The sequence below is a fragment of the Leishmania panamensis genome (genome assembly GCF_000755165.1).
Source record: "Leishmania panamensis strain MHOM/PA/94/PSC-1 chromosome 32 sequence".
Taxonomy (NCBI): Eukaryota; Euglenozoa; class Kinetoplastea; order Trypanosomatida; family Trypanosomatidae; genus Leishmania; species Leishmania panamensis.
In genome coordinates this window covers 152,010-177,381 of record NC_025879.1, presented here as the reverse complement: position 1 = coordinate 177,381, position 25,372 = coordinate 152,010, and the positions used below count along the sequence as shown (strand labels likewise).

Here is a 25,372-nt window from a genome sequence, read left to right as displayed (position 1 = left end):
TGTTTAGCGCAGGAAAGGTGGGGATTAGGAGGCGAGGAGGGGGAGGGCGAGTGTGTGGGTAGGGAACGCACACGTGAGGTGTCATGGCTGTCGCGTGGTTCAGTTTGTGCTCGCTGCTTTTCTGTTTTGTTTGCTCCCTTGGCCGCTTACTCTTTTTTTCTTCCCGAGTCCTTTTCCATTCCTCCCGGCTGAAAGTGGGCTATTGGCACCCCTCTGGAAGCTGTACATTCCCGATAACGATGCGGTGTCCTACCACCCTGTGACGCTGACCAGCAATCTGCGCAAGTTACTCGAGCAAATTATTTCGTGGCGACTGTAGGACTAGCTGGAAGGAACGCTTCAACCACAGCAGTTTGGCTTCTGTCCTCACCGCTTAACTGCGGCCCCTTGCGCTTGCTCTTCCAGAAGGTAGCGCAGGGCTAGCCACGTACTGGGATAGGAGCACTGTTTGTGGACCACGCTTGTGCTTAACTCGGTAGATTGCGGCACTACTATCACGGCAATGAGGAAGTTCAGCATGGACCTGCGCCTTACTCACTGGATCGTGGATATTTCAGGCGATCGTCGTGCCCGTGTTCGCTTCCACAAAGCGAAATCAAAGTACAAAGTTTACACGCGGTGTTCCACAGGGATCTCTCTGAGGTCCTCTTTTCTTCATTGCAGTGGATTTTCTGAGCGTGGAGCTCAGCTAGACACCCGTACTACACCACAGCTTCTTTGCCGATGACCTCACACTCCTTACATTTTCCGCAGACGAGGACGTTATACAAACGACGCTACAATCCTCCCTCTGGAGAGTTGAGGGCTGGACTCTGGCGCATTTCATGGAGCTGTGTGAGACCACTGAAACGGAGTACGCACTCCATGGTGCGCGGCAACGCCACCAGCTGAAACTCTCCGTTCTACGAATGTACCTGGAAGAGGATCGCTACCCCCTTCTTGGCGTGGACTTTCACCCAATGTGTGGCACTGGCCGACACGTTGCAGAAGTTATCAAGGTACCCACGGTTTGACTGGTCAAGCTGCGTGCAATATGCATGCCAGAACGTGGACCATCAAAGGATCTTCTTTGTTCTCTCTACACAACTGTGGATGAATCGAAGCTACTCTGCAGCGCCACCTCGTGGTGGGATAGTCCTAGCAAAAACTCCAGGAAGGTCCTTGCGCACTTTCACGCCAAGGCAGCTGCAGTCATAGTGGCACGACATCATACGCAGACAACGGAGGCCTGGTCAAGGAGGTCAATCTCCTGCCCCTCGACCCCACAGTGCTGTCACGCTGCCCCGCCTGCATTCTTCCTCAAGGACGCGAGGAGGCCACCCTGTGCATGGGGCGCGGAAGCGGGTGCAACCAGTACCACAGCGTTGTTAGAACGAATCGGCAGTTCTTATACGGATATGCAGTCACCAAGCCCTTTGAAACTCTACACGCACCCACTTCTTTCATGCGCAACAGTCGCATGCACCTCAAAATAGTACTCACTCGTGGGCTGCGGACGAATGCTTTCGGTAAAAAAAAAGCACCATGAAAGCAACAGCTCTCCCGCTCTGCGATGCTCCCTTGCTCACTCTGGGCAGGTAGTGCGGCACCAAACGGATACCAAGTCAGAAGCAGCTGCGATGCTGCATGAGCGTAGCACACTCGCAGGAACAGTTACAAGAGGCCGCAGCCCCCTTTTGCTTGCAGTTATTGCGCTGAGTTTGAAGCGATGGAGCTGGCCCCCGACCTGCTGCAAGGATGACTGGGTCAATCAAAGAGCATTGAAACAAATGTGGCTTTTCTTACAGACTCGATCTCTCTTCTCATGGCCCTCAACACGGACCCTACCACGGAGAAGGGTGGCACAGTGCAACTTGTTGGGCCATCCAGTCTAGGGCTGCGAGACCGCTGCGTGCGCCTTGCATCTTCATTTGTCTGTGGTCTTTGCGCATTGGAGCACAGCTGCAAAGCTGACATGCCTGCAAGATTGCCATGGCCCGAGGAGTCGATACCAAGAGCACGGATTACGGACCTGGCCGCCCCTCTCAGACTCCAGGCCGACATCCCCCGAATCCTCGGTAGGTGATGCGACGCGGTGAGAGAGCAGCTGCGTGGCGGCCACCGCCCGACGCCAGGAGAACAAGGACGCTGAGCTCTCTGGGCGACCGGGGACCACGCTCCCCCAATCCCGCACGGGCACCGGGCCACACTTTGGATTCCTGCAGCGGCGGGTGACTGGGAGCGGCAGCGTGGAGTGCAGATGGTGCGGCGGCTGCGACCCGCTGGCATTGTGGTACTCCCCGCCGCGCCTGTTGTTACCATGAGGCCGCCCGGGCCGGCGCTGTGCCCGATATGCTACGCGAGCCTCGCGGGCTGCTCGCAGCTGATTTGTCGCTTTGCATTTCTGTGCTCCTTAGTATACTTGCTTACTCTGCTCTTTTGTTGTTGCCCTGTTGCTCCTTTTCTGTTCTATATTTAACGGCCCTACAGCCGCTACTGATAACACTTCATAGCTACGTGCTGGTCTCGGACTGGGACCAGGAGGCAGTAAAGGAAGAAAAAAAACGCATCTTGAGAAGGGGCGCGTTTTTTTTCTCTGGATACTGCGCTTTTAGTGAGAAGTAGTGAAAATGACCGAGCGGTCGTGGTGTCCATCCCTTAGTGCTCACCTGGATGCCACAGTCTCGCCACGATCCAGAAAGGCAGACCTCCGTGCGCGTAGTGATTGTATTCGCAGCGACGTTTTTTCAGCTAAAAGGGGTGCCTCCGTCGCTGCCAACAACAGCGTCTCAGCAACTCATGCTGCCAAGGCGCTGACCGATACTTTTCAACGCCGATTTCATCGATTCGACGCCGCTATTGTTTGCTCCAACGCGAACCGTTCCTTATGGCCGCCTCACATTGGTGTTCCTACGCCGTTCGTTGCAGATTCTGTGTTGTCTGGAGACGTGGTGGTGTGCCTCGATGCAGTAGCGATGGAGCAAACACCCTTAAGTGCATCGGAGCTCGCTATCCCTTCCAACGCCATTGACACCTTTTTGTCCTTTTTGGCGCGCCGTTCTGCTGATTCCAATGAACTTTTCGCATTTGATGCGGTGGCAAAGCTCGTTGTGTTGCCTCCCACTGATACTATTACATCGCTGAACGAGGTAATCATGCCTCTCATGAACTGTAAGCCAATGATGGACCGACTGAGAGGACTGGTTGCATGCGGAGCTTCGGAAGCGACAGCGAATAATATCCTTGCGCAGTTTCTCGGCGCTTCGTTAAAGCTGGAGGAATTGTGTTTAGTGGACTGCACGCTCACAAATACTGCCGTCGCACTGGTGGAGGCCGTGACGAGAACGGAGATGAAGTGCTTAAGCCTCGAGCGGAGCAATCTCGGGGTTGGCTCTGCAGACTCGGATGGTACAGGCCTCGCAGCCTCATTTTGCGAGGCTGTGAAGGTAAACAAGTTTCTTACGTCACTAAACCTCGCCAACACAAACTTAGACACCGATTTTGTTGTTGCTCTCGTTGACGCCCTCATAGAGTCTGACACCAAACTGTTACCTGAAGACTTGGGAGAGGACCCCGAGGAGGTCACAGAGTGGTCCCTTGAGGGGAGGCTTAATGATGCCATGTTCATTAGTGGTGCTGGTCCAGATGATGGCAACGCCGCTCTGACAGACGACGAGACTGTCAGCGACGACGATGATGCTACTCCATCACCGGACGCCAGCGAGAGTGGCGCGAGCGAGGACGCCACTGGTGACAACGAGAGTGACGACGAGGAAGCAGGTGTCGACATCGAGGATGAGGACTGTTCTGAGGACGACGAGGAGGCTGACCACATGACCAAGGCACAGGAGCAGCGTGAGCGCCAAGAAAAAGAGGAGCGTCAGGCCCAGCAGAAGCGCATTCGGCAGCAGCTGAAGGTGTTTTCTCAGAGTGAGGTGCAGGAGCGTAGCAAGCTCGCTCACGAGTACTGTCAAGAGCTACGGAACGTCGTTGCCGCCAACAGCGGCCCAATCGCCAATCGTCGAGCCGCTGAGAGGCAGCAGAAGAAAGAGGAGTATTGCAGCCGCCGTAGTGGCTGGTCACGACTGGAGAAACTGGTGCTGCGTGGAAACCAGGTCGGCGACCGCGGGTGCAAGCGACTTGCTTGTGTACTACGCGATGAAGTGCCGCTGTCAGAGGACGAGGCGACACAGCGTCTGGAAGCGATCAGTGCCGTGCGAGACAGATTTGGGGAAAGGCTCGGTGCCACCCGCAGTGCTGTCGTACGAGAGGAGAAGAAGGCATGGCGGGCGCTGCTGCGGAAGGCGCAACGTGAATCGCCGGCTTTCGTCACCGCTCGCAGCACGAGCATTTCCACTGCTCTATCGGACCTGGACGAGGAGGATGAGTACGCCAAGGAGGCACCGCCAGTGTTGCTTACAAATGTGGAGCGACCACATAGCGGCAGTAGCAGCCTCGATGGGGATCCAGCTTCGGACGGCGACGGTGACACCAATGGCTCTAGTGACTTCACCTCAGAGGAACAACGGGAGTGGCAGGAGTGGGCCGCCCAAGCGCTTCCGCACGTATCTGTTGCTCTTACGAAGAAAGGCATGACCACGATTCGCGTCATCGATGTGGGTAGCTGCGGCATCAGCCGAAGCGGGGTGCAGGCCCTCGCCGAGGTGCTCAAAACAAATAAGGTGCTAGAGGCGCTGTGTTTGCGTCACAATCCGATCGGCTCCAGCGCACCGGTGAAGAAACGCGCGCAACCGGTGGATGGTGTGGCCATCTTTCCGGAATTCGCTGAATTTGCTGAAATGCTCTCCGTGAACCGTGTTCTTTGTCACCTGGACATGGGCTACTGTCACCTGCACCCCGATGATGTACGGGCGGTAGCCGAGGCATTGCGCCAAAACACGTCTATGGTTACCCTAATCCTGGAGGGGAACCAGCTTGGCGTTGACGAGGCGTATGAGCAGCAGAGGCACGCACACTCGTATATCTACGAGCTATGGATGACTGCGGCGCGGCCGGGCAGCGCGCTGTGCAATCTCAACATGAACCACAACAACATTGCCGCTTGTCTGTGGCAGGAGGAAGTGGCGGCACTGGCCGCTGTATGTGGCCAGCTCACCTCTCTTTCGCTTTCTCATGTGGGCTTACAGCTTCGCCATCTCCAGGCCTGGTCTGAGGCACTTCCGCCAGCGGACGCGTCCTATAGCCCGACCGTACGGATCCTGCACTTGGCTCGCAATGAGCTCGCCTCTGAGGTGGATGGTGCAGCGCTGGGATTGCTCTTGAGACACTTTACGGCACTCGAAGAGCTGTCGGTGGAGGAGAACCCCCTACTCGGCTCGAGCGGGATGGCTGTTGCGTTGGAATACCTGCCGGTCACAATGCGGCGACTCAACTGCATCGCGACTGGCTTGACCACCCCCTGTGTCGGCGCCGCGCGGAACCCGGTACTGCCGGTCGCGGTGGCCGAGAAGCTCACGTGTTTGCTGCTCGGTGACGTAGAGGCCCCAACGGTGGCGGGGCTTGGTGAGTGGGTGACTTTTCTGAAAAGAGTTGCGCCACATCAGCTGCAGTTACTCTCCCTGTGGTCCCGTGGAATGGCAGACAGGGAGGCCGATGTTATACCACTCCTACTTGACTTGGCACAAACGTGCCCGTCACTGCTGCACGTAGACAGCGGCTTTCAGCCGCAGTTTCACACTTCCACTCTCGCCAGCAGCTGCTTTGAACAGGTAGAGCGACTTCTTCTCCCCCGACGCATTCAGTGTGCCGCGCAGCAGTGCAAGGCCTAGTAGTGGCCACCACCGTGGCGTCGGAGCGCGCGCTACCAACAATATGTATAGTAATGTGAAGTCTTTTTCTTTATTAGGTTGGGAAACGAATTTTTTGTCTGACCCACTTGGAGGGACAAGGGGAAGAAACAGTGACATGTGCACAGCCGCATCCACAGCCACGTGCGTTTGCGGTGCTTCGTATGCTGTTCTTCTTCCGCTTTGAAGCAACAAGAAGATCAACTGCAAAAGGAAATCAAATGGTTGCTGAACTGACACACAGCACGGGAAACACGCAGGCGTTTGCGCCAGATTTTTCACGTAGAACCTCGTTCGACGCGGTTGTGTCCACCAGCTGTCTGTGTGCCGCGCTCGGGTATACCCTCAAACTGGCACGCAAGCAGGCAAGAGGAGAGAGAGAGAAAGGCATCGTTTGTCTCGATATCTGATTTGCCTGAGCCCTTGGCAGCGGATCGATATTCTGCCGCTCCTGTTTCTACATGGCCTTTGCTTCCATTGCGTGCGTTCTCTATTCTGCTCTGTTTATTTTTTGTTTTCCTACTTCCTTTTCTTGAACTGCTCTACTGTGTTTCTCTCTTTACTGATTCTGCCGTTGTCTCTCTTTGTGGTTGGGGACTCAGGGACCATACAGAAGTGCAGCCCACAAGGAAAGGACCAGCCGCAGAAGCCGGAGCAACATCGACCGTGCTTAACGACCGCAAAAAAGAAAAACGATCCTCATATCGGTGATCAGCCGCACAGAAGACACGTTTCTCATTGACTCTCCTTTGGTGTGCAGTCTTTGGACTCGGTCTAGGGCAGGGCTTTCTTCTCAGTGAGCCCCGTATTGGTTTCTCGAGCGCGTCATCATGACTGATAAGTGTGCCTACGTGACCCTGAGTAATGGGGTGCAAGTGCCCCAGCTTGGCATCGGGACATGGGAGGCGAAGGATGGCAGTGAAGTTCTTCAGAACATCAAGTGGGCTGTCAGCGCTGGCTACCGTCACATCGACACCGCGCACTTCTACAGGAACGAGAAGGGTGTTGGCCAGGGAATTAGTGAGTGCGGCGTGCCGCGTTCTGATATATTTGTCACGACGAAGCTGTGGAACTACGACCATGGCTACGACAACGCCCTCGCCGCCTTCGAGCAGAGTCGCCAGGCTCTTGGGGTGGAGTACGTGGATTTGTACCTCATCCACTGGCCGGGGCCAAATCGCTCGTACATCTCGACGTGGCGTGCCTTCGAGAAGCTGTACGAGATGAAGAAGGTGCGCGCGATTGGCGTGTCCAACTTTGAGCCGCACCACCTTGATGACCTGCTGGCAAACTGCAAGGTACCACCGATGGTGAACCAGGTAGAGATGCACCCTCACTTTCAGCAGAAGGCGCTCCGCGCGTATTGCGCTGAGAAGAACATCGCCTTGACAGCATGGCGCCCGTTGGGCAAGGGTGCCCTACTGACCGAGCCTAAGCTTGCAGAACTGGCGGAAAAGCACAAGAAGTCTGCAGCGCAGGTTATCATTCGCTGGTTCGTCCAACTCGGCGTGATCGTCATCCCCAAGTCCAGCCACGAGGAGCACATCAGGCAGAACTTTGACGTCTTCGACTTTGAGCTTTCACAGGAAGACATGCAGGCACTCGAGTCAATGGACAAGAATTCGCGTATCGGCTTTAACCCTGAGTCCTTCTTCCCAACTGAACGCAACTAGGGAGGGGGGGAAGTCTTTTCGACTCTTTCCCCCTGGCGCGCGTTCTCACTGCTCACATGACCGGTGTAGATGAGTGCGCACGTGAACATGCACGTTTGTGTTTGTGTGGGGTGGGCTATACATTCATCACGCGCACATTGAGACGTGCTCTTTTTTGTTTAATTTTCGCCTCCTTTTCTCTCTCTACCTTCGAGGCCCCCCCTTTTACTTTCCCTATGTTGCTAACCTACAGCGGCTACTACTGTGAAACGAGGGCGAAGGGAAAGCAAGAGGCATACGAGAGGCAGACAACGGTGACGACGTCGGCACGGTGCTCTTTTTGCGCCTCTGTACTGCAGTGCTTCATTTGCAAGGAAGAGAACAGAGAAGTCGCACCTGCGGGCTTTGCTTCGACGCGTACATTCCGTGGAGCCGGGAGATGGACTGCAGATAGGCCGGCAGCAACAACCGCAGCAACCACCACTCGTGTGACAAAGGCAGGGAGAGAGACGCATTACGTGGTCTCCTTGGAGATCAGAGCCTTCTACTCGCAGGTTGGTGTTTTCCTTGACCTCGGTGTGTATCGAACCACACACACACACAGACGCACACCCACGGATTAGGATTACCTTCCTTGCGGAGGCATTCCTCTTCTCTTTTCACCCTTTACTAACCCCCTTCCCGTCACGCGAAAAACCCAAAAAGGGCGGTCGATGTGACAGAGCAGCACAGCTCTTGCCCCCAGTCTCTCCCTGTGATCTTTTTTTCGGTTTGGGGAGTGCGTTGTTCTACTCTCTAACCCTTCTTGGTCTCAGACGCCAGGCCGACATCCCCCGAATCCTCGGTAGGTGATGCGACGCGGTGAGAGAGCAGCTGCGTGGCGGCCACCGCCCGACGCCAGGAGAACAAGGACGCTGAGCTCTCTGGGCGACCGGGGACCACGCTCCCCCAATCCCGCACGGGCACCGGGCCACACTTTGGATTCCTGCAGCGGCGGGTGACTGGGAGCGGCAGCGTGGAGTGCAGATGGTGCGGCGGCTGCGACCCGCTGGCATTGTGGTACTCCCCGCCGCGCCTGTTGTTACCATGAGGCCGCCCGGGCCGGCGCTGTGCCCGATATGCTACGCGAGCCTCGCGGGCTGCTCGAGGCTGAGAGCACACCTCGTTTCGCCCTGTGGCCGTGCGCGCAGTGATGTGGTTACGCGCATCCCGCTCGCGCTGCATGGACTTCCCCGCCGTGTGTACCCCGCCGCCCCCTATGGTGCCTCCGAGCAAGCTGTGTGCTCTTTGCGCGCATGCACATGCTTGCGCCCGGTGCCGCCACAGGCTCATGGCAGCGTCCCACCTGTCGAGGCACACGCGGGCAAGCCATCCAGAGACGCCCCCGTGACGTGGACGGAAATGGAAGAGGGAGCCAGCGTGCGCGTGTGTGCAGCGTGCGGCACCTCCCACGTCCGACTGGGTGGGCCGATGCGGCGCATGGCTCGGCTGCATGGCGAATGCGCCCCGGCCTCCACAATGGCGTCCTTGAGACTCCTCCGCGGAGAATCTCCACATAGTATTATAGCATGCCGAACCTTAAAGCGGCCGAGGGTGAGGCTTGGCACGTAGGCGGGGCGGAATGCAAGAAGGGTGTAAAGTCAATGAAGGACTCTCAATAAATTGAGTTGACAAAGGGCCTTGCCCTGTCTACTACTTAATTGGCATCCCCTCGATGCAGCTGTGCAGGGATGAGTGAAGAGGCGCGGGCGCCTTGGTGGTGATTTGCTCCGTTGTTATGAGTTTGCTTTCTCTTTTTCCAGACGCATTGCACGAACAAAATGCACGATGTTCTCCTCTGTGGAGCTTTTCGAGAGGAGCAGCGTTGAGAGCGTGTAGTGGTTTTCTTTGGTGCCACTCTTACGTTTGCTGTACGTCTTCTACCGTGTGCGCACCTCTGCTTCGCACCTTTTCTTATTCATACACAACTTTGTTTCTCTTCAACTGCGTCATTTTGTCCTCCCTGCTACCTCCCCCTGCTTTGCGTTTCAACTGTGCGCTGCCTCAACTTGTTTTCTTACATCGACGTCCGCTACATACACACGCGCATGCACATGCACACAGTTAGTTCCCAATGGCTGACGTTCTGCCTGCTGAGAACCCCGTCGCCGAGGCCCCCCGTGCTGAGCGCGGTTTCGGCCGTGGTCGTGGCGGTCGCGGTGGTCGCGGTGGCCGTGGCCGTGGCCGCGGTGGTCCAGGTGAGGAGAAAGAGTGGGTCCCGTGCACCAAGCTGGGTCGCCTCGTGAAGGCGCGGAAGGTAACCTCTCTGGAAGAGATCTTTCTCTTCTCGATGCCCATCAAGGAGCACCAGATCGTTGACACCCTTATCGTCGAGGGCCAGCTGCGCGACGAGATGATGAAGATCTACCCTGTGCAGAAGGCTACATCGGCCGGGCAGCGCACCCGCTTCAAGGCCTTCAACGTCGTCGGCGACGGCAACGGCCACATCGGCATCGGTGCCCGCGTCGGCAAGGAGGTTTCGCTGGCGATTCGCGCCTCGATGATTGCAGCCAAGCTCAACATCGTGCCGGTGCGCCGCGGCTACTGGGGTAACAAGATCGGTGAGCCACACACAATTCCGATGAAGGTGACCGGCAAGTGCGGCTCCGTCGCAGTCCGTCTCGTGCCCGCGCCCCGCGGTACCGGCATCGTCGCTGCCCCTGTGCCCAAGAAGATCCTTGAGTTCGCCGGCGTTGAGGACGTGTACACAAGCTCCTGTGGCAAGACCCGCACCCACGGCAACCTGATCATGGCCACTTTCTACGCCCTGCGCAAGACCTACGGCTTCCTCACGCCTGATCTCTGGGCGGACACGGAGCCCAGCCGCGATCCGACGGACGAGCACGCTGAGCTGCTTGCCGAGATGACCGCTGCGTGAGGCGCACACGGGCTGTGCGTCGCGTGCCAAATGGACTACGTTCTCAGTTTTGTTTATGTTTCGCCCCGTGTTCTTTGCAGCGCTGGTTTCCCTCTCTTGACTAGTGGGGAAAAAAGAGGGGCCATCGATTTTCTTTCCTTTCTTATTTTGGTTACACACACACATAGTTGGTGCGACTCGGCGAGGGGTGGCCCCTGATGCGGCTAGAAGCGATGCAGGGTGTGCGTGCACCGTGGATCGCAGTTTACGGTACGCGTTGCCACTGAAGGCGGTGAGAGAAAGGGTGGGGCAGGCTGCTCTCTCCTCCTTGGGAGAGGTGCGCCCTGGCGTGCTGTGTTGTGGCTCCCTAGTTGGCATCTTGTTTAGGAAGCGAGTATGGGCTTTAATCTTGGCACCCCATGACCTTCTCTTCCCTACCCCTTCCAGTGCCTCGGCTAAGTTGCAGCTGGCGTCATCGTCATCCTATGAAAAAAAGAAACACGTTTGGTGCACGTGATAGAATCCCCCAGCAGCCTATTCATTTCTCCCTTTTCATCTTCCGCCACCTATCATGATTCTTTATTGCATCTCACGCTCTTCACGGTGCATTCATGGATGATTAGCGTTTTCTCTGTGCGAGGTAGCGCCTTGCTTTCATGCCTCCTTTGCAAACGCACATGCCCAGTGCTTTTTATTACTCAGTACTTCTTGCGCCGACACACTACAGCAACTACAGCAGGGCGCTTTTCCGCGCCGGATAGGCTTAAGAGACTGTCCCTGAAGGTACACACACCACACAATAGTCCCTTATCACGCACTCTCGTTTTTTTCTTTTGGATATCATTCTTGTACACACACGCCTACCCTTCATCTCCGCAACCACGTCAACACCCGCTGGCCAAGCTGAAGCAGCCGCCCCAACAGCCACACAAGCACCAGAACGCAGAAGTAGAGAACGGACCAAGCGAAGGCAGAGGGCGCCACCGACAAGCAAAGCATCAAAGATAGGCAGGGGGAGCGGCGGAGGGTCTAATTGAGGGCAGCGAATACCCCCCCCCCCCCGCAGTCATCCACCAGCTCGTTCAGCTCACAGGTACTGTCTTCAATTTAGTTCAGAAACAAGAGCTTGCCGCCAACGAAAAAGACGAAAATGTGGTGTGTAACACACCTACACTGTGTGCGGAGTGTGTCGGCCTTGTCGTCCTCGTTGTGGGGACGGCGCTGGAACTCCACAGCGAATTCTGCCCCAGGGCAGTGCGGAGAGCATGGATTAGGGTCTGATGCTACAGTGCTGCCCGGTGTCGACCTTGCTCGTCGCGCCGTCGGCCCGAGCCAGGAGTTCCCGGCCACGTGGAGCGAGGACGAGCCGCTCTCTCCTTCCAACCCACGTGTGTACTGGCGAGAGCACTACTCACTAGACGCTGGAAAGCCGTACTACCAAAACATCAAAACAATGGAAGTGACGTGGGACATTCCTGAGGGCTTTGTTACGCGCTTTCCTCGCCTCTATGCATCTAACGGCTACCGCGTGGACGAAAGGGGTGCGGTTTTCCGACCGTCCACGACTCCCGAAGCCCCCGCGGCCGGCACCCCTGGCACTACAGTTGCAAAGGAAGCGGGAGTGAAGTCAGTGTCACTGAGGCAGCGACTGGCAACCTACGGTGCAGGCGGGCTCTTGTGGTACCTCATCATCCACAACATCTCCCTAACATGCGTCTTCGCCTGCCTCTACGTCTTTCGCATTGACCTGATTGGCCTTGCCCGCTCCTATGGCTTCGATGTGAAGCGCTCGGATGAGGTCGCGGTGAACGAGAAGAAGCGTCCGCCGTTCTGGAAGACGCTTGTTCTCTCCATTATATTCAACAAGATGCTAGTACCGCTACACCTTCTCTTCACAGTTACCTCGGCTCCCCTCTTAGTCCACCGTCTTGAGCCAATCGCGACGTCATTGTTTCCCAAAATCGCGGGTTTCGTCAGAAACTTCGGCGGAGGTGCCGCAGCAGGGACGGCGGCCAAGGTTTAGTCCACAAGGCCGCTGTTTTGTTCAGCTGCGCCGCGTTCATACTTCACATAGCGGCACTATCGTGCGCATGCGTGTGCGCACTGCCTCTTTTTCTTCTTTGTCAAGTATTCTCGCGCTGGCTGCGTGTTGCAAGACTAACGGTGCACGAGGGCAAACGCACATGGCGGTGTCTTGATGAATGGCTGTCTTCTTTTTCTTGCACGTGCTTCGTGGTGCACTTGATGGACGGTCTCCGGCTGCGATGCGCGTGCAACCTTGGCGCTAGTGGTATCTGTGCTGCGGAGATGAAACGGACGTAAGGCGACGGGTAAGGAGGCGACCAAGGAGGTTTCCGCTTTGTGTTGCAGACTGTCTTTCTGTGATTTGCTCTACTTACTGCTCTGAATCCCGGGGGAGGGGGGCGTGCAGGCCCTTCCCCCTTCCTTTGCCGACACAAATGCACGCCAGTAACCCTCTCCCACCTCATGGCAGTGCCGGGTGCCGTTGTTTGATGAGCACTCCACACACACACACACATGCGGAAAACAAGCTGAGCTCATAGGCGCAAAAGCAATGAATATGCACAGACCCGGAATGTAGTGCAACTGCGCAGAGAGAGAGAGGGCGTGTCATGTAGTTTTGTAGATATCTACTCGGCTCCTCGCTCCCGGTGTACTTCCAGTGGGATTCGAGAGAGTGACAGAGGTCCTTTTTTCTCTCTCTCTCCGTCTCTCGCACAGCCTGATGACGGGGGACACCTCAGCATGATGTCAGTATTCAGTGGTTCTCACTCTGTGAGGAAGCCATATGGCCATTATCTCTACCAATGCCGAACCATTTCTGGCAGTGACAGACCCAAGTGCCTAGAACGTGGATCGAGTCAGAGCGACGCCTCACTACGCATGTTGGTGGTCAGGCCTGTGTGGCGTGGCGTAGGAGCGACCTGCGGCAGCGAAAGTGCTTGCGGCACCCATGTGATGGGTAGAGTGTCAGCGCTACTCAAGCGGTATCCTACCCGGGTCTCTCTGTCTACGGGTGTGTGGAGCCTGACCCACCTCAGTGAATTTACGAGGTGGCAATTGGCACACTGTAAGGACTGTGAGGCGACCTACGGAGCCGGCAGGGGTGGGTAGGTAGAGTTTGGCACAAGGACCGTGCTGCGATGGCTGGGTTGGCGTCTTGCTGTACCGCATATCGAACACTGCTTTACAGCACGCGATGGACTTGTGAGAGGCATGGGGTGGGTAGAGTAGTGCTGAACTCATCTTCTATGGAAGAATGGATACGTTAAAATAAAAAAAAAACGAAAGATTTCTTGCATGGCCTTGCAGGTGGTATCGGTCTACGAGTGCACAGCGGCGCGCTGACTGACTCAGCACTCTTCCGTTCTCCTCGTGCGTAACCGCTGTTTGAGTGAGGGCTTCGCGTCTAGTACGCGATTGATATCAGCCAGCCGAGTCCGCTTGTTTGCTTCCCCTCGCTCTTTCACCCTCGCGTTCACTTGCTTATTTATTGTTACTTTACCTCTGCCTGCCTGCCTCTTGTATCTCTCTGCTTTGCACGCACAATGCCCTATCCCCCCACGCGCGTATTTCCTGCGCATTGGCATGCGGATGCTCTTCCTCTCCCTTGACCTCATTACTCTTGTGCACCTCGTTCCCCGCATGTGTATATGGCTGTGTAGAAACCTACTTCCTTGTTCACCATGACGCACTACTCCCGCAAGCCGCAGGTATCGTCGAAGAGTGCCAAGGCGAAGGTTAGCGACCTCCGCTGCCACTACAAGAACACTTTCGAGACCGCGAATGTGATCAACGGCATGCCACTCCGCAAGGCTCAGCAGCTGTACCGCCAGGTGCTCGCCAAGACCCGCTGCATCCCGTTCAAGCGCTACAACGGCAAGATTGGCCGCACTGCTCAGGCGAAGGAGTGGGGTCAGACGAAGGGTCGGTGGCCACGCAAGTCCGTCGTGGCGATGATGTCGCTGCTCAAGAACGCCGAGGCCAACGCCATCGAGAAGGGTCTTGACCCCAACCAGATGGTCATCAAGCACGTACAGGTAGACCAGGCTGCCCGCATGCGCCGCCGCACGTTCCGTGCCCACGGACGCATCACGCCGTACATGTGCAGCCCCTGCCACGTGCAGCTCTTCATGTCGGAGAAGAAGGAGCGCGTGCCAGCCCCGAAGAGTGCCCCGAAGAAGTAAGAGCATCGTAGCGTACGGAGAGTGATTCTGGTAGAGCCCTCAGGAGGTGGCGATTTCACCATGCAGAGGTGAGCGGATGGAGAAGCGAGGTACAAACGTTGGCGTGAGCAGCTCCATGAGACCGAGAGAAATCTGAGCGATCGAGTAACTTGCTTCCCTGAGTGGCAGCAGGGGATATCCTCTCGTTCTTTTCTTCCTCTCGTGTCTCTCTCTTCAGTTTGCTTCTTCGTGGCGTGTGTCTGCGTTCGTAGACTCTCCACCGCAATCACTATTGGGCTGGATGGTGCGTCAACTCCGACGCTCAGGTGGCCACTTCCTGTCTTCAGTTCTTCCGACTTCCCCACACGTGCACTGAGCTCAGCGTCGAAGAGGTTTCTTTGCTTTTCTGTTTTTTTTTTTTCGTACTTTCACGCATTGAAAAAGAGCAAAAACAAAACGTGTACGACAGAAAAGGCCTGAGCAAAGGACACTAGCGCAGCTGCATGACGCAGAAGCGAAGCTTATCCTTTCCCCATCTCCACCTCATTTGTCTCTGCCGAGTGCGTCCTTGTGCTCATGTGCGCGTGTGCATGTTGGCGCCATTCCCCCCACTGCAGTTCACGGTGGGTCTCCGTCAAACATGGGAGGCTGCACCCCTGCAACGTCCTTGTGCTGCCAGCTATTGTGTCGACTCGCCTTCCTGCCTGAGTCTGGACCCCGTCCCTCTCCTGCACGAGCAAGACGAACGAACGGAGCGCAGACATGTGGGGAATGGGGCAACTCGAGAGAGGAAGGGGTAGCGACTCCCTTGGCCCAACATGATAATCGTCTGTGCGTAGCGTTTTGCCACCTCTTCATCATTTCTCTTGAATCTTCCCATCCCAATTTCTGCGTCTAGCACGGATTGCCACCCTTTGTGTTGTCTGGCACTGTTGCGCCTCGCCTTACACTCCAACACGACATCACCCCACGCTACGCTGTCCAGGCCAGCCTCTCAAACCGTCTCATTGGGGCTCGCTTGTTTTCTTGTTCATTTGCGCCCTTGCTGCTCCTCCTTCACTTCGGGCGGTGTACTCTACGTGGTGACGTCCTCCTTACAGAGTTCATCTGTGCTCCCGGATCACAGTCTCTTTTTTCGGATTCTTGGGTTGCTGCGTAGTCAGTCATGAGGTCTACTGATTCGCCGCCAACGATCCATCCACCGGTGGTCGAGCGCTTGCGCATCGCTGTCCGTGAGCGACCGGCATCGGATGAGGAGACGCCGTTGACACAGGTGCAACTCCGCACCGATCAAGACAAGCTCATTGCCTTTGCCCCACATGCCGCGGATGGGCTCATGTACGACTTTGACTACTTTTACCCACAAAATGCGCGCCAGAATGACGTCTTTCGCACTATTGGACTCGAGATGATCGACTTGGTCATGGGCGGGCTCAGCGCCAACTGTATTGCCATGGGCTACGCGGAGACGGGCAAGACCCACACACTCTTTGGAAGCCCGAACGAGTCTGGGCTCATCCAAGACACTGTGCGGGAACTCTTCCGGCGACTGGAGGCGCAGCAGGACACGCATGAGTACAGCGTCGGCTTCTCGTACTGGGAGATGAACTGCAACGGCGTCCATGACAATCTTGCGATTGACGAGGCAGCGTTTGCAGACGGTAGCGCTGCAGCGAGCGGCACCGCACGCGACCACGCTGTTTATCGCGATGGCTTTGGCCGTCTGTACCTCTCGCATGTGGCAGAGATACCAGTGAAGGACTTTGGTGACTTCGAGGTGCTGCTGAACCAAGGTAACGAGCGTCGTGTGAGGCGCGGCTACGCTCGACAGTTTCGCTGGCATGGGTTTGTGCAACTCTCTCTCATGACCCTTGACAGACACGCTGGTGAGCAGTGCGTGCTGCGTCGTGTGACGTTTGTGCACACAAAAGGCTCAGAAAGAGTTGGCGCCAACAGAGCACCAAAGCAGGTTCTGCGGGAGGGCAGCCAGGTGAATGTGAGTAGCACGTTGTTGAACGCGGCAGTTATTCACTCGCTCGAGTACCGCGCCAAGCGGGTTGGTCAGTGCCACACCCAGGCACAGCTGCACCGCCTGATTCAACGAAGCGAGTCATTTTTCATGGAGTGCCGCTACACACAACTGATGTCGCAACTCATGTGCGGACATGAGGCGTGCTTCGTCATAGGCTGCGTGGACCCTCTGTCGTACAGTGAAACAACCGAGACGCTAGAGAATCTGCAGCTGTATCGCAACCTGGTAGCGGCCTGCGTGCCAGTGTTGACGCCGTCGGAGCGCGGACGACTGCTGCAGCAACTGCGCGCCATGGAGACGGCGATGGGCAGGGAGGAGGTACTTCAGCTGATGCACCTCGGTACGTCTGGACGCCCCCGCACTGAGCAGGAGGAAGCTTTAATATCCTTGCGCGGTCAGTTAGAGGTGTGGGGTGGAGGCAACGCAGGTCTGGCGCAGCAGAGCTGTACGTTGAAGGACACGCCTACGCCCTGTGGCGTCGATGCTGACGACCGTAGCATCCGCAAAATCGTCTTTCTGAACCCCGCCAAGACGGCCACCTACGAAGGACAGTGGAAGGGCGCAGTGTTTGACGGATTCGGCGAGCACATCCAGTCTAACTTCAAGTACCGCGGCGAGTTCCGCAGCGGCAAGCGTGAGGGACACGGTACCCTTTTCCTGCGCGACGCCAAAGAGAGTCCGTATCGTCGCGTGTACGAAGGCGAGTGGCTTGGCGGGCGGCGCGATGGTCGTGGAACGCAGTGGGGCAGGGACGGGGAGGTCTATGAGGGCGACTTTGCCGCGGATGAGCGACATGGGCTGGGGAAGCTGTACCTCGCAAACGGGGACGTGATCAAGGGAAACTTCAGCCACAACAAGTGCGAGGGATGGGCAGTGCTACAGCAGAGAAACGGTGATTGGTTTGAGGGGTACTGGACGAGCGGCGAGCGCGAGGGCCCCGGTGTGTGGCACTACGTGAGCCGCCAGCGGTGCCTGCGCGGCGAGTGGCATCGCAACGTGGCGGTGCTAGGCACCATGGAAGATGACCCAGACAAGATCGACGATAGCACTGGCCCTTTCATTCCTCGCCTGGGGCTTCTGAACAGCGGCGACATTCTTGCGCAGCAGCGAAAGCGACTCATGGAGAAGCGCCGCTTGGAGTTTGCGGCGGCTGGGAAGACGTGGGTCGACTACGCCGCGATGGACAAGAGGTGCACCGTCCCGACAGCTGCGGCAGCGACGCCGATGGCTACCAGCGAGCATGCCGCTACTGCTGACGCTCGGGCCATCTGTGGACTGGAAATTGAGTAGATGGTGGAGGAGAGAGGGACGGGAAGGCGATCAAAACCGCCCAGCGACGCACCGCCGCCGCTGCTCCTTTCATTCCCCTGTAGTGCCCTCTCGATGCTGTTCTGCTTGTGCGTTGTATATGTAAGAAAGGGAGGGAGGCGCGCTAGCACAGTGGAATGATGCAGGCAGCTCGGCTTCATGTACAGTAGGCGTGGTGTCAGACTTCTTATGCTTCGCCTTGGTGTTTTTCTGCACTACTGCTCTTTGTGTGCCTCTCGTGTGTGCGAACCATCTTTGCTTCGTACAACACGAGAGTAGCATCTCATCTTTACAGGGAAAAAAATACGTTGAGGGAGAGAAAAGGAGGGCGATGATGGTGCTTTTTGTCTGTGTACGGTGCCACCGTTCTTGTGAGAGCACATCGGACCAGCCAATAGTCAGAGACGCAGCACACTATTGTCACAGTGTGCCGTGTACGTGGGTAAATGTGCAAAGTCACAGCACCGGCAGTACTGCAGCTTTCACCTTCTGAGTCGCGGAGGCAGCAAGTTGGAGGACTTCCAACCGTCGCTGACAAACGAGATTTCTTTCTCGCGCGCAGATGTGAGAGCACCCACCCCTGCATTCGGCGTCGTACCACTCGTCGCGTGTGCGTGAATCTGTGTTTGCTCTCCATGGCCCTCATCGTCCACACATCGTTTGCTCCGAGTTTTCTCCCCTTTGCTTACCCTTGTCACCTTCTGCTCCGCTACCCCTTATCCTTCGCCTATATGTGTGTGGGTGTGCTGTTTGTTGCCTGTTTGCATGTCTCTGCGAATGTGCGTGCGCGTCGTTTTCCATTCAACCTAGCGTATCACAGTAGTGCACCAGCGCCCATATCATGGGAAGGACAAAGAATACGAACGCATGCTTCAGTGGCGCATCCTCTCTATTTTGCTGTGTCTCCTTCGCCCCCTCTGCAAACAATGGAGTCTCTGCCTCGACTGGCCTACGGACCGTCGCCACCGCCGACCGATGTCAAGGGACAATCACGAGGCCGCAGGACGGGCAAAAAGCAGCGCGTCGCTCCTCCGTCTGCCGCGCGTGCTGACGCTTCCCACACCGCCACCACACCGCGTCGTAAGAGAGAAGCGAGGCTGCTTGTGGAGGAGTACTGGCAGTCGGTCTGGCACTCCCACCATGACTCGCCGCTGTACCACACCTACTCGGATCGCTACGGTGGCGCCAAAGGAATTCCGTACGCTTCGCGGAAAGCGGTGCAGGGCGGCAGTGCCGCGGGGGGTCGTGGCACCATTGGCTTCGGCGCCGCAGGTTACAGCACGAGTGTACCAGACTGCTTGGCCGCAGCAGACACCGCCTTCAGCGATGGCCAACTGGCAGAGGCAAAGGCGCAGCTTCAGCTTGCTTTTACGGTGCTGCAGAATGACGCCGAGCCGCGCGGCTTGTTGACTGTGGAGTCTTTGACTCAGTTCCGCGGCGACTGTGCCGAGGACGCGCAGCGGTCGTTCTGGCTGGCGGAGGTACTCCGGCGGATGGGGACGTTGGAGCTCATTCACGGACGCTACGCAGAGGCGCGTGAGTTGTTCAGCGGCAGCATCGTCGCCAGCCCACTCCACTTAGACAGCTACCTTCTGCGTGCCTCCTGTTGCGAGGCGCTTCGGTGCTTCGCCGAGGCGTACGAGGACTACACTAAATACATGAAGATGATGGAGCCCTCGATGGAGGTATTGGCCCACAGCGGCAAGTGCGCCGCCGAGGCGGGCCTCTGGGAAATGGCACGCGAGCAGCTGAGACGCCTGCTCGAGTTGTCGCAAGAGCTGCTTGCGCGTATAGCCGCCGTGCAGGAGCAGGCCCCAGATGGTGCGAGCATTCAAAGCACCCATCGGATGTCTTCGTCTCTGCCGCTCCTCACTAGCGCAACGTGGGCTGTCGGCTCCCTCACTCAGAACATGGGTGCCGGTGTTCCTTCGAGTCTCGAGCTGCTGCTCAGTGCATGTGCTTTTTACGTTACCCACGCATACTTTTACCTTGGCTACGTTGCCGAGGCCGAGGCGACGTCGGCGGCATCGGCAAAGCCTGCGGAGGCGGCCGCACTGCGTCGTCAGGCATCGTACCACTACAGCGTTGCGGTACGTAATGTAGAATACGTGCGGTCTTACGAAGACAGCGTGAGCAGGTCGATGGCGGCCGGCGACTACGCACTTGCTCGTCACTTGCTGCGGTATCTTCAGAGGATGAAGCCCGACTGCGCCGGATACTTCCTCGACGCTGCACGGGCGTGCCGCACAGAGGGCGATGTTCAAGGCGAACTTCGAGCGCTTTCTGCAGCATTGGATCGCCAGCAGACGAACACTGAGCGCCGCTCCACTCTCTTCGTGCGCGGTGCTGTACACGCTGATCAGCTGCACGACTGGTCGCGTGCTATCCGTGACTTCACGCTGCTCCTCGCCATTCCATCGGTGCAGCAGCCGGCCGCGGAGACTGGCGGCGAGGCGGTCGTGGTGGACTGGTTCACACCGCTAGCACTAGTGCGACGCGCCGCAGCGTACCGCCATCGTCAAGAGGAAGGTGGTCGTGCTCGCTTGCTGCAGCGCGAGGATGAGGAGGCGGCCCTCGCTGACTATGCTGCGTTTCTTGACGCCCTCGCCAAGACGACCACAGCCACCGGGTGCGACACGGCGGGCGTGCCTGAGCTGTGCCAACCACAGCACGTTACCGCGGCTCTTCTAGTCCTTGCCAATGGGGCCTATCACCGCCATCAGTATACCAGTGCGGTTCGCTATTTCTGTCGCGCCATAGCTCTTGGGTGGCATCCCGAGTCATCCACACCTGTGCTTCTTCCAGCAACTGAGCGACTGGCGGATCAGCTGTACACGTCAATGGCACATCACGTTATGACTGTGTATCCGCCCGGCGATGACATGTTCCGTCTGCCGTATGAGGCACGTGAAGCTACGACCCTGTCGTTCAGTAGCTCCCTCACTGGGTCCACTGAGACCCGACGGGGCACGAAACTGAATGAGCGCGGCAGCGCTGGCGGCAGCCGTGTCCCCGGAGCCGAAGGCGAGCGCAGCGGGTTTACGTACCCCCCACTGATGTACCTCATGGTGGATCAGCGCTATCAGCAGCTGCGTGCGCTTGAGCCCACCGTCTTCGCCGCCATCGAGGACGAGTTCCTGGATGTGTGGGAGCCCTATCGTATGGAGGTGGAGCGACTCAAAGATGAGGTCCTCTCCACCCGCGCCTGTAGGCGTGGAAAGCGATGAGACTGGTGTGACAGTTACTGGGGTAGGTGTTACGGTGTGGGCGGTATTGTGGAGAGGAGCTGCTGGCTGGGGGAATTCTATGTGTCTCAATTCATGGTACCTAAGAAGCTCACATCCTCGCTCTACTTGTTTCACACCCCCTCCGCTCCGTCTCGCGCATGATGTACAGTACTAGGGGAGCTGCGGAGCTCGACAACCTTCTGTGTGTCGGTCAGAGCATTGAGCGATGCTGCTGCTGCTCGTTTCCCCCTTTCTTTGCCTCGTTTCCACGCCTGACAAGGCAGTGCCCCCTCTCCTTTCACTTTTTTTCCGCGGTGGCACTCGTTAGCCCGTGCATGCATCGTTCTCTCTGTAGCTCAAGGACACCCCGGGGCCGTCATACAGAAAAGCAGAAGCGAATAGAGAAGAGTCGGCCTGCACTCAACCCGCCAAACAAAATTTGCCGAAGGTCAGAGACAAGGAAGTGCCGATGTGATTGTCTGTATGGGTTGTCTGCTACACATACACATACACAGAGGTATAAGGGCGGTGGAGGAGAAAGAGGGGGGGGGGGAAGATGCCTGTGCGTTCTTTCCAGCGCCGGCACCGTTTGCCTTGTTGCAGCACCTCTGTGGACATAGACGTGGCCGTCTCCCTCCTCTTTCTCGTACTTCTAGGGGGCAGCTCAGCGCCTTCTTCCCTCCCTCACATTTCCATAGCCACTACGGAGGGGGGGGGGAGGGGAGGGGGAATGTGTGTCCTAACTGGTCGGCTATCGGCCCTTCCTTCTTCCCCACTACCTCTAGGTGCGCCCCTCGCAATAACGTTCTCACTTCCTCTTCGACCTCTTCCCTCTTTCTTGCCTTCACAAACATGCCCACACATGCCCATACACGAAGTTCACCTTTGTTTTGTACTTCCCTCCTCTTAGCTGTTAAGTCCTCTTTTCTCTTTGCCTGCAAAAGAACTGATTCCTCGTCCTCTTCCGCAGACAATACGACACCCCAACCGCTCCCTGCCTCGCCTTCTCTCTACTCCCTCCTCGCCTTTCCCCCGATCGGATTCCACACTTTTTCTACGTAGGAATCATGTACAAGGACCAGACCTCACTTCAGCAGCAGCAGCAGGAGCCCTCTTCTGTTGCTATTGCGATGGGCGGACATGGCGGCTATCAGCAGCCCATTCGCCAGTATGGCGGTGGCAACCGCGGCTTCAACGATGGCCAGGGCGGCTACGGTGGCGGCTTCAACCGCAACGGCGGCGGCGCCGGCTTCCGTGGTGGCTTCGGCGGCTTCGGCGGTGGCATGCGAGGCCCGCAACGTGAGTACGGCGGCAACAACCACTACCACCGCGAGGAGAAGTCCGAGGAGGAGATCTTCAAGGAGCACACGCCTGGTATCAACTTTGACCAGTACGAAGCGATTAAGGTGTCCATCGCCCCCAACGACGTGGAACCAGCGGAGTCGTTTGCCACAATGGGGCTCTCCTCGGCGCTGGCGGAGAACGTGAGCCGCTGCCGCTACCAGAAGCCCACCCCTGTGCAGAAGTACGGCATTCCATGTGTGCTGAAGGGCAGTGATCTGATGGCGTGCGCCCAGACTGGCTCCGGTAAGACTGCCGCCTACCTTATCCCAGCCATTAACTTCATGTTGGTGAACAATCTCAACCGTGCCAAGCCCACAAACAGCCAGTCCGCACCGTCTGCGCTGGTGCTGTCGCCGACGCGCGAGCTGTCCATTCAGATCTATGAGGAGGGCCGCAAGTTCACTTACCGCACCGGGATTCGCTGTGTTGTCGTCTACGGCGGTGCAGACCCACGCCACCAGATTCACGAGCTGACACGCGGCTGTGGTCTGCTGGTGGCGACGCCAGGCCGTCTGTCTGACATGTTTACCCGCGGCTACACGCGCTACTCCGACGTCCGCTTCCTCGTCCTCGATGAGGCGGATCGCATGCTTGATATGGGCTTTGAGCCGCAGATCCGCGCCATCGTCCAGGGCCCGGACAGCGATATGCCGCCGCCGGGTGAGCGCCAGACCCTGCTGTACTCGGCCACTTTCCCAAAGGAGATTCAGCAGATGGCCCGTGAGTTCCTATACCGCCACTACTTCCTGCAGGTTGGTCGTGTGGGCTCGACTACTGAGAACATTACCCAGGATGTGCGCTGGGTCGAAGACATGGACAAGCGTGGCTGCCTGTTGGAGGTGCTGAAGGAACACCAAGGTGAGCGTGTCCTCGTATTCGTAGAGAAGAAGCGCGACGCCGACTATCTGGAGCGCTACCTACGTCAGAGCCGCATCCCCTGTTCCTCCATCCACGGCGACCGCGTGCAGCGCGAGCGGGAGGAGGCCCTCGACATCTTCAAGAGTGGTGTGTGCCGTGTGCTGGTGGCGACCGACGTCGCTTCGCGTGGTCTTGATATCCCCAATGTCGCGGTGGTGGTGCAGTACGACCTGCCGAGCAACATCGATGACTACGTACACCGCATCGGCCGTACGGGTCGTGCTGGCAAGCGCGGCACGGCAATCTCCTTCTTCAACGAAAAGAACCGCAACGTTGTCGATGACCTGATCCCGCTCTTGCGCGAAACGAACCAAACAGTACTGCCCGAGGTGCAGGCGCTGGCCAAGAAGCCCAACGTGCAGAACCAGCCTCGTGGTCGCGGCCGCGGTGGCTTCCGCACTGGGGGCGGCTTTGGTGGTGGTTTCGGTGGGGGCTTCGGCGGTCGTGGCGGATACCGCGGCGGCGGTGGCGGCTTTGGCGGCGGTTTTGGCGGGGGCTACAATGGTGGCTACGCCGGCAACAACGGCGGCTACCGACCCCGCGGCGGCTACAGTGGCGGTGGTTACGGTGGAGGCTACGGCGGTGACCGCAACATGCGGTCTGACGTCTTTGGTCAGTAGGTGTAGTAGTAGGACTTCGTGTAACTCTGATGAGAGCGTAAGGGAGGAGGGACGACGTTCGTAGGCGAGAAAAGTAGTGCTACGCAGTCACCTTTGCTTGCATGGCACCGCTGCCTCTTCTTCTCTCTATTTCTTCCTGATTCTCGCCATACAACAAAGAGCCGCAGCAGTGGGCTTGGTGTTTTTGCTTATTATCCCCCCTCCTCCTTCCCCCTCGTGAGGCACCCCCACTTCTCCCTCAGCGAAGCAAACACGAGGCGCTGACTTGAGAAAGAAACGATAGGATCAGAGGAAGGCGGAAAGGACGGGGCGGCAGGCGGGGAAGAAGCATACATGTCGGTGGTGTTGATGTTGATGGCGGTGAAAATAAAGAAAATAGAGACTGAAAGGGAACGAAACAATGAGGAGGCAACAAGCAGACACTTCAGTATATGAGCCAGATTAACGCAGTCATGCATCTCTTTTTGGGTGCTCCGGAGGCCACCCGCACGCTTCTCTCTTTCTCCTGTCTGTCACATGTGTGATGACGAGCATCAAACGGCTTGTGTGAGAGAGAGAGAGAGACAGCAGAGAGGAATGGATGACAGATAAAGTCCGAAGCAGGGAAGGAGAGGTAAAAGAGGAGACAGAGATAGTTATACACACACACACACACGTGACGCGAAACGCGCCGAAGCACGAAATATGTACTATGGGTTGAGAGAGTTAACGCTCAGTGCGCAAGAGGGAGCATACTTTGTTGTGGTCGGGAAGAGCGGGTGAGTGGTGGGGTGTGGGGAATGTGAGGGTGAGGAAGTGCGGGGACGAAGGGGCAACACACGGAAGGTTTGTGTTGTTTTTTTTCTTTCTTCTTCCTCGACTGACGCTCTTGCGTAGTTTCTTCTCCTTCCACCCCCCCTCCACCCCCTTTTCTGTTAATGTTTGTTGACGTGAGTTACTCGATGCCCAGCACCATATTCGACTCGCTTACCGCATCATTCTGCTCTTTTTGATTTTTTTTCCTTGGAGGAAGACGCGCCCGTACCTCACACAATGTCTCTACCTCCCTGTGCTTAAATGGTGTGATAGGTGTTGTAACAGCCCTCGCAAGAGGATGAGAGACGTGCATTGCGACAAGGAAAGAACGACTTACACACAGGGAACCTGCGGGAAAACAGGAGGGGGGTATGCCGCCAAATGGGCGTCATGTACATCCGATCGAGCAGAGGGAGTAATGCAAAGAAAAAAAAGAAGCCCAAAAGAGAGACACTTCACACGGAAAATCTCCCCAAAAGACGAAGGCGAATTTATAAATGCATGCTGAAGCGAGTGGAGTCTCCCAGGAGTTTGAGTGACCTCTGTGATGCTGTAGTGAGTGTGTGCTTGCCTTGTGCACGTATGTGTGTGCGTGCGCGCGTGCGTC

General features: G+C 57.2%; 8 protein-coding genes across 8 annotated transcripts, besides 5 other annotated features; all 8 read left to right on the top strand.

Annotated features, from left to right (window-relative positions):
• Positions 1-205: 205 nt before the first annotated feature.
• Positions 206-339: a repeat region.
• Positions 340-658: 319 nt separating this feature from the next.
• Positions 659-820: a repeat region.
• A 686-nt stretch (positions 821-1,506) lies between these two features.
• Positions 1,507-2,364: a repeat region.
• A 770-nt stretch (positions 2,365-3,134) lies between these two features.
• LPMP_320500 (hypothetical protein) lies at positions 3,135-5,768 on the top strand (the record flags this gene model as incomplete). The annotated part of the gene is made up of 1 exon (XM_010703435.1): positions 3,135-5,768. The coding sequence occupies one exon, from the start codon at positions 3,135-3,137 to the stop codon at positions 5,766-5,768; it is 2,634 nt and encodes an 877-aa protein (XP_010701737.1).
• Positions 5,769-6,616: 848 nt separating this feature from the next.
• Positions 6,617-7,459, top strand: LPMP_320490 (prostaglandin f synthase, putative; the record flags this gene model as incomplete). The annotated part of the gene is made up of 1 exon (XM_010703434.1): positions 6,617-7,459. The coding sequence occupies one exon, from the start codon at positions 6,617-6,619 to the stop codon at positions 7,457-7,459; it is 843 nt and encodes a 280-aa protein (XP_010701736.1).
• A 786-nt stretch (positions 7,460-8,245) lies between these two features.
• Positions 8,246-9,057: a repeat region.
• A 494-nt stretch (positions 9,058-9,551) lies between these two features.
• LPMP_320480 (40S ribosomal protein S2) lies at positions 9,552-10,355 on the top strand (the record flags this gene model as incomplete). Its single annotated transcript, XM_010703433.1, has 1 exon — positions 9,552-10,355. The coding sequence occupies one exon, from the start codon at positions 9,552-9,554 to the stop codon at positions 10,353-10,355; it is 804 nt and encodes a 267-aa protein (XP_010701735.1).
• Positions 10,356-11,484: 1,129 nt separating this feature from the next.
• LPMP_320470 (hypothetical protein) lies at positions 11,485-12,357 on the top strand (the record flags this gene model as incomplete). The annotated part of the gene is made up of 1 exon (XM_010703432.1): positions 11,485-12,357. The coding sequence occupies one exon, from the start codon at positions 11,485-11,487 to the stop codon at positions 12,355-12,357; it is 873 nt and encodes a 290-aa protein (XP_010701734.1).
• Positions 12,358-13,076: 719 nt separating this feature from the next.
• Positions 13,077-13,637: a repeat region.
• Positions 13,638-14,041: 404 nt separating this feature from the next.
• On the top strand, positions 14,042-14,542 carry LPMP_320460 (60S ribosomal protein L17, putative; the record flags this gene model as incomplete). Its single annotated transcript, XM_010703431.1, has 1 exon — positions 14,042-14,542. One exon carries the CDS (start codon positions 14,042-14,044, stop codon positions 14,540-14,542), a length of 501 nt encoding a protein of 166 aa, XP_010701733.1.
• Positions 14,543-15,686: 1,144 nt separating this feature from the next.
• Positions 15,687-17,843, top strand: LPMP_320450 (hypothetical protein; the record flags this gene model as incomplete). Its single annotated transcript, XM_010703430.1, has 1 exon — positions 15,687-17,843. One exon carries the CDS (start codon positions 15,687-15,689, stop codon positions 17,841-17,843), a length of 2,157 nt encoding a protein of 718 aa, XP_010701732.1.
• Positions 17,844-18,787: 944 nt separating this feature from the next.
• LPMP_320440 (hypothetical protein) lies at positions 18,788-21,088 on the top strand (the record flags this gene model as incomplete). Its single annotated transcript, XM_010703429.1, has 1 exon — positions 18,788-21,088. One exon carries the CDS (start codon positions 18,788-18,790, stop codon positions 21,086-21,088), a length of 2,301 nt encoding a protein of 766 aa, XP_010701731.1.
• Positions 21,089-22,155: 1,067 nt separating this feature from the next.
• LPMP_320430 (ATP-dependent RNA helicase, putative) lies at positions 22,156-23,970 on the top strand (the record flags this gene model as incomplete). Its single annotated transcript, XM_010703428.1, has 1 exon — positions 22,156-23,970. One exon carries the CDS (start codon positions 22,156-22,158, stop codon positions 23,968-23,970), a length of 1,815 nt encoding a protein of 604 aa, XP_010701730.1.
• Positions 23,971-25,372: the final 1,402 nt, after the last annotated feature.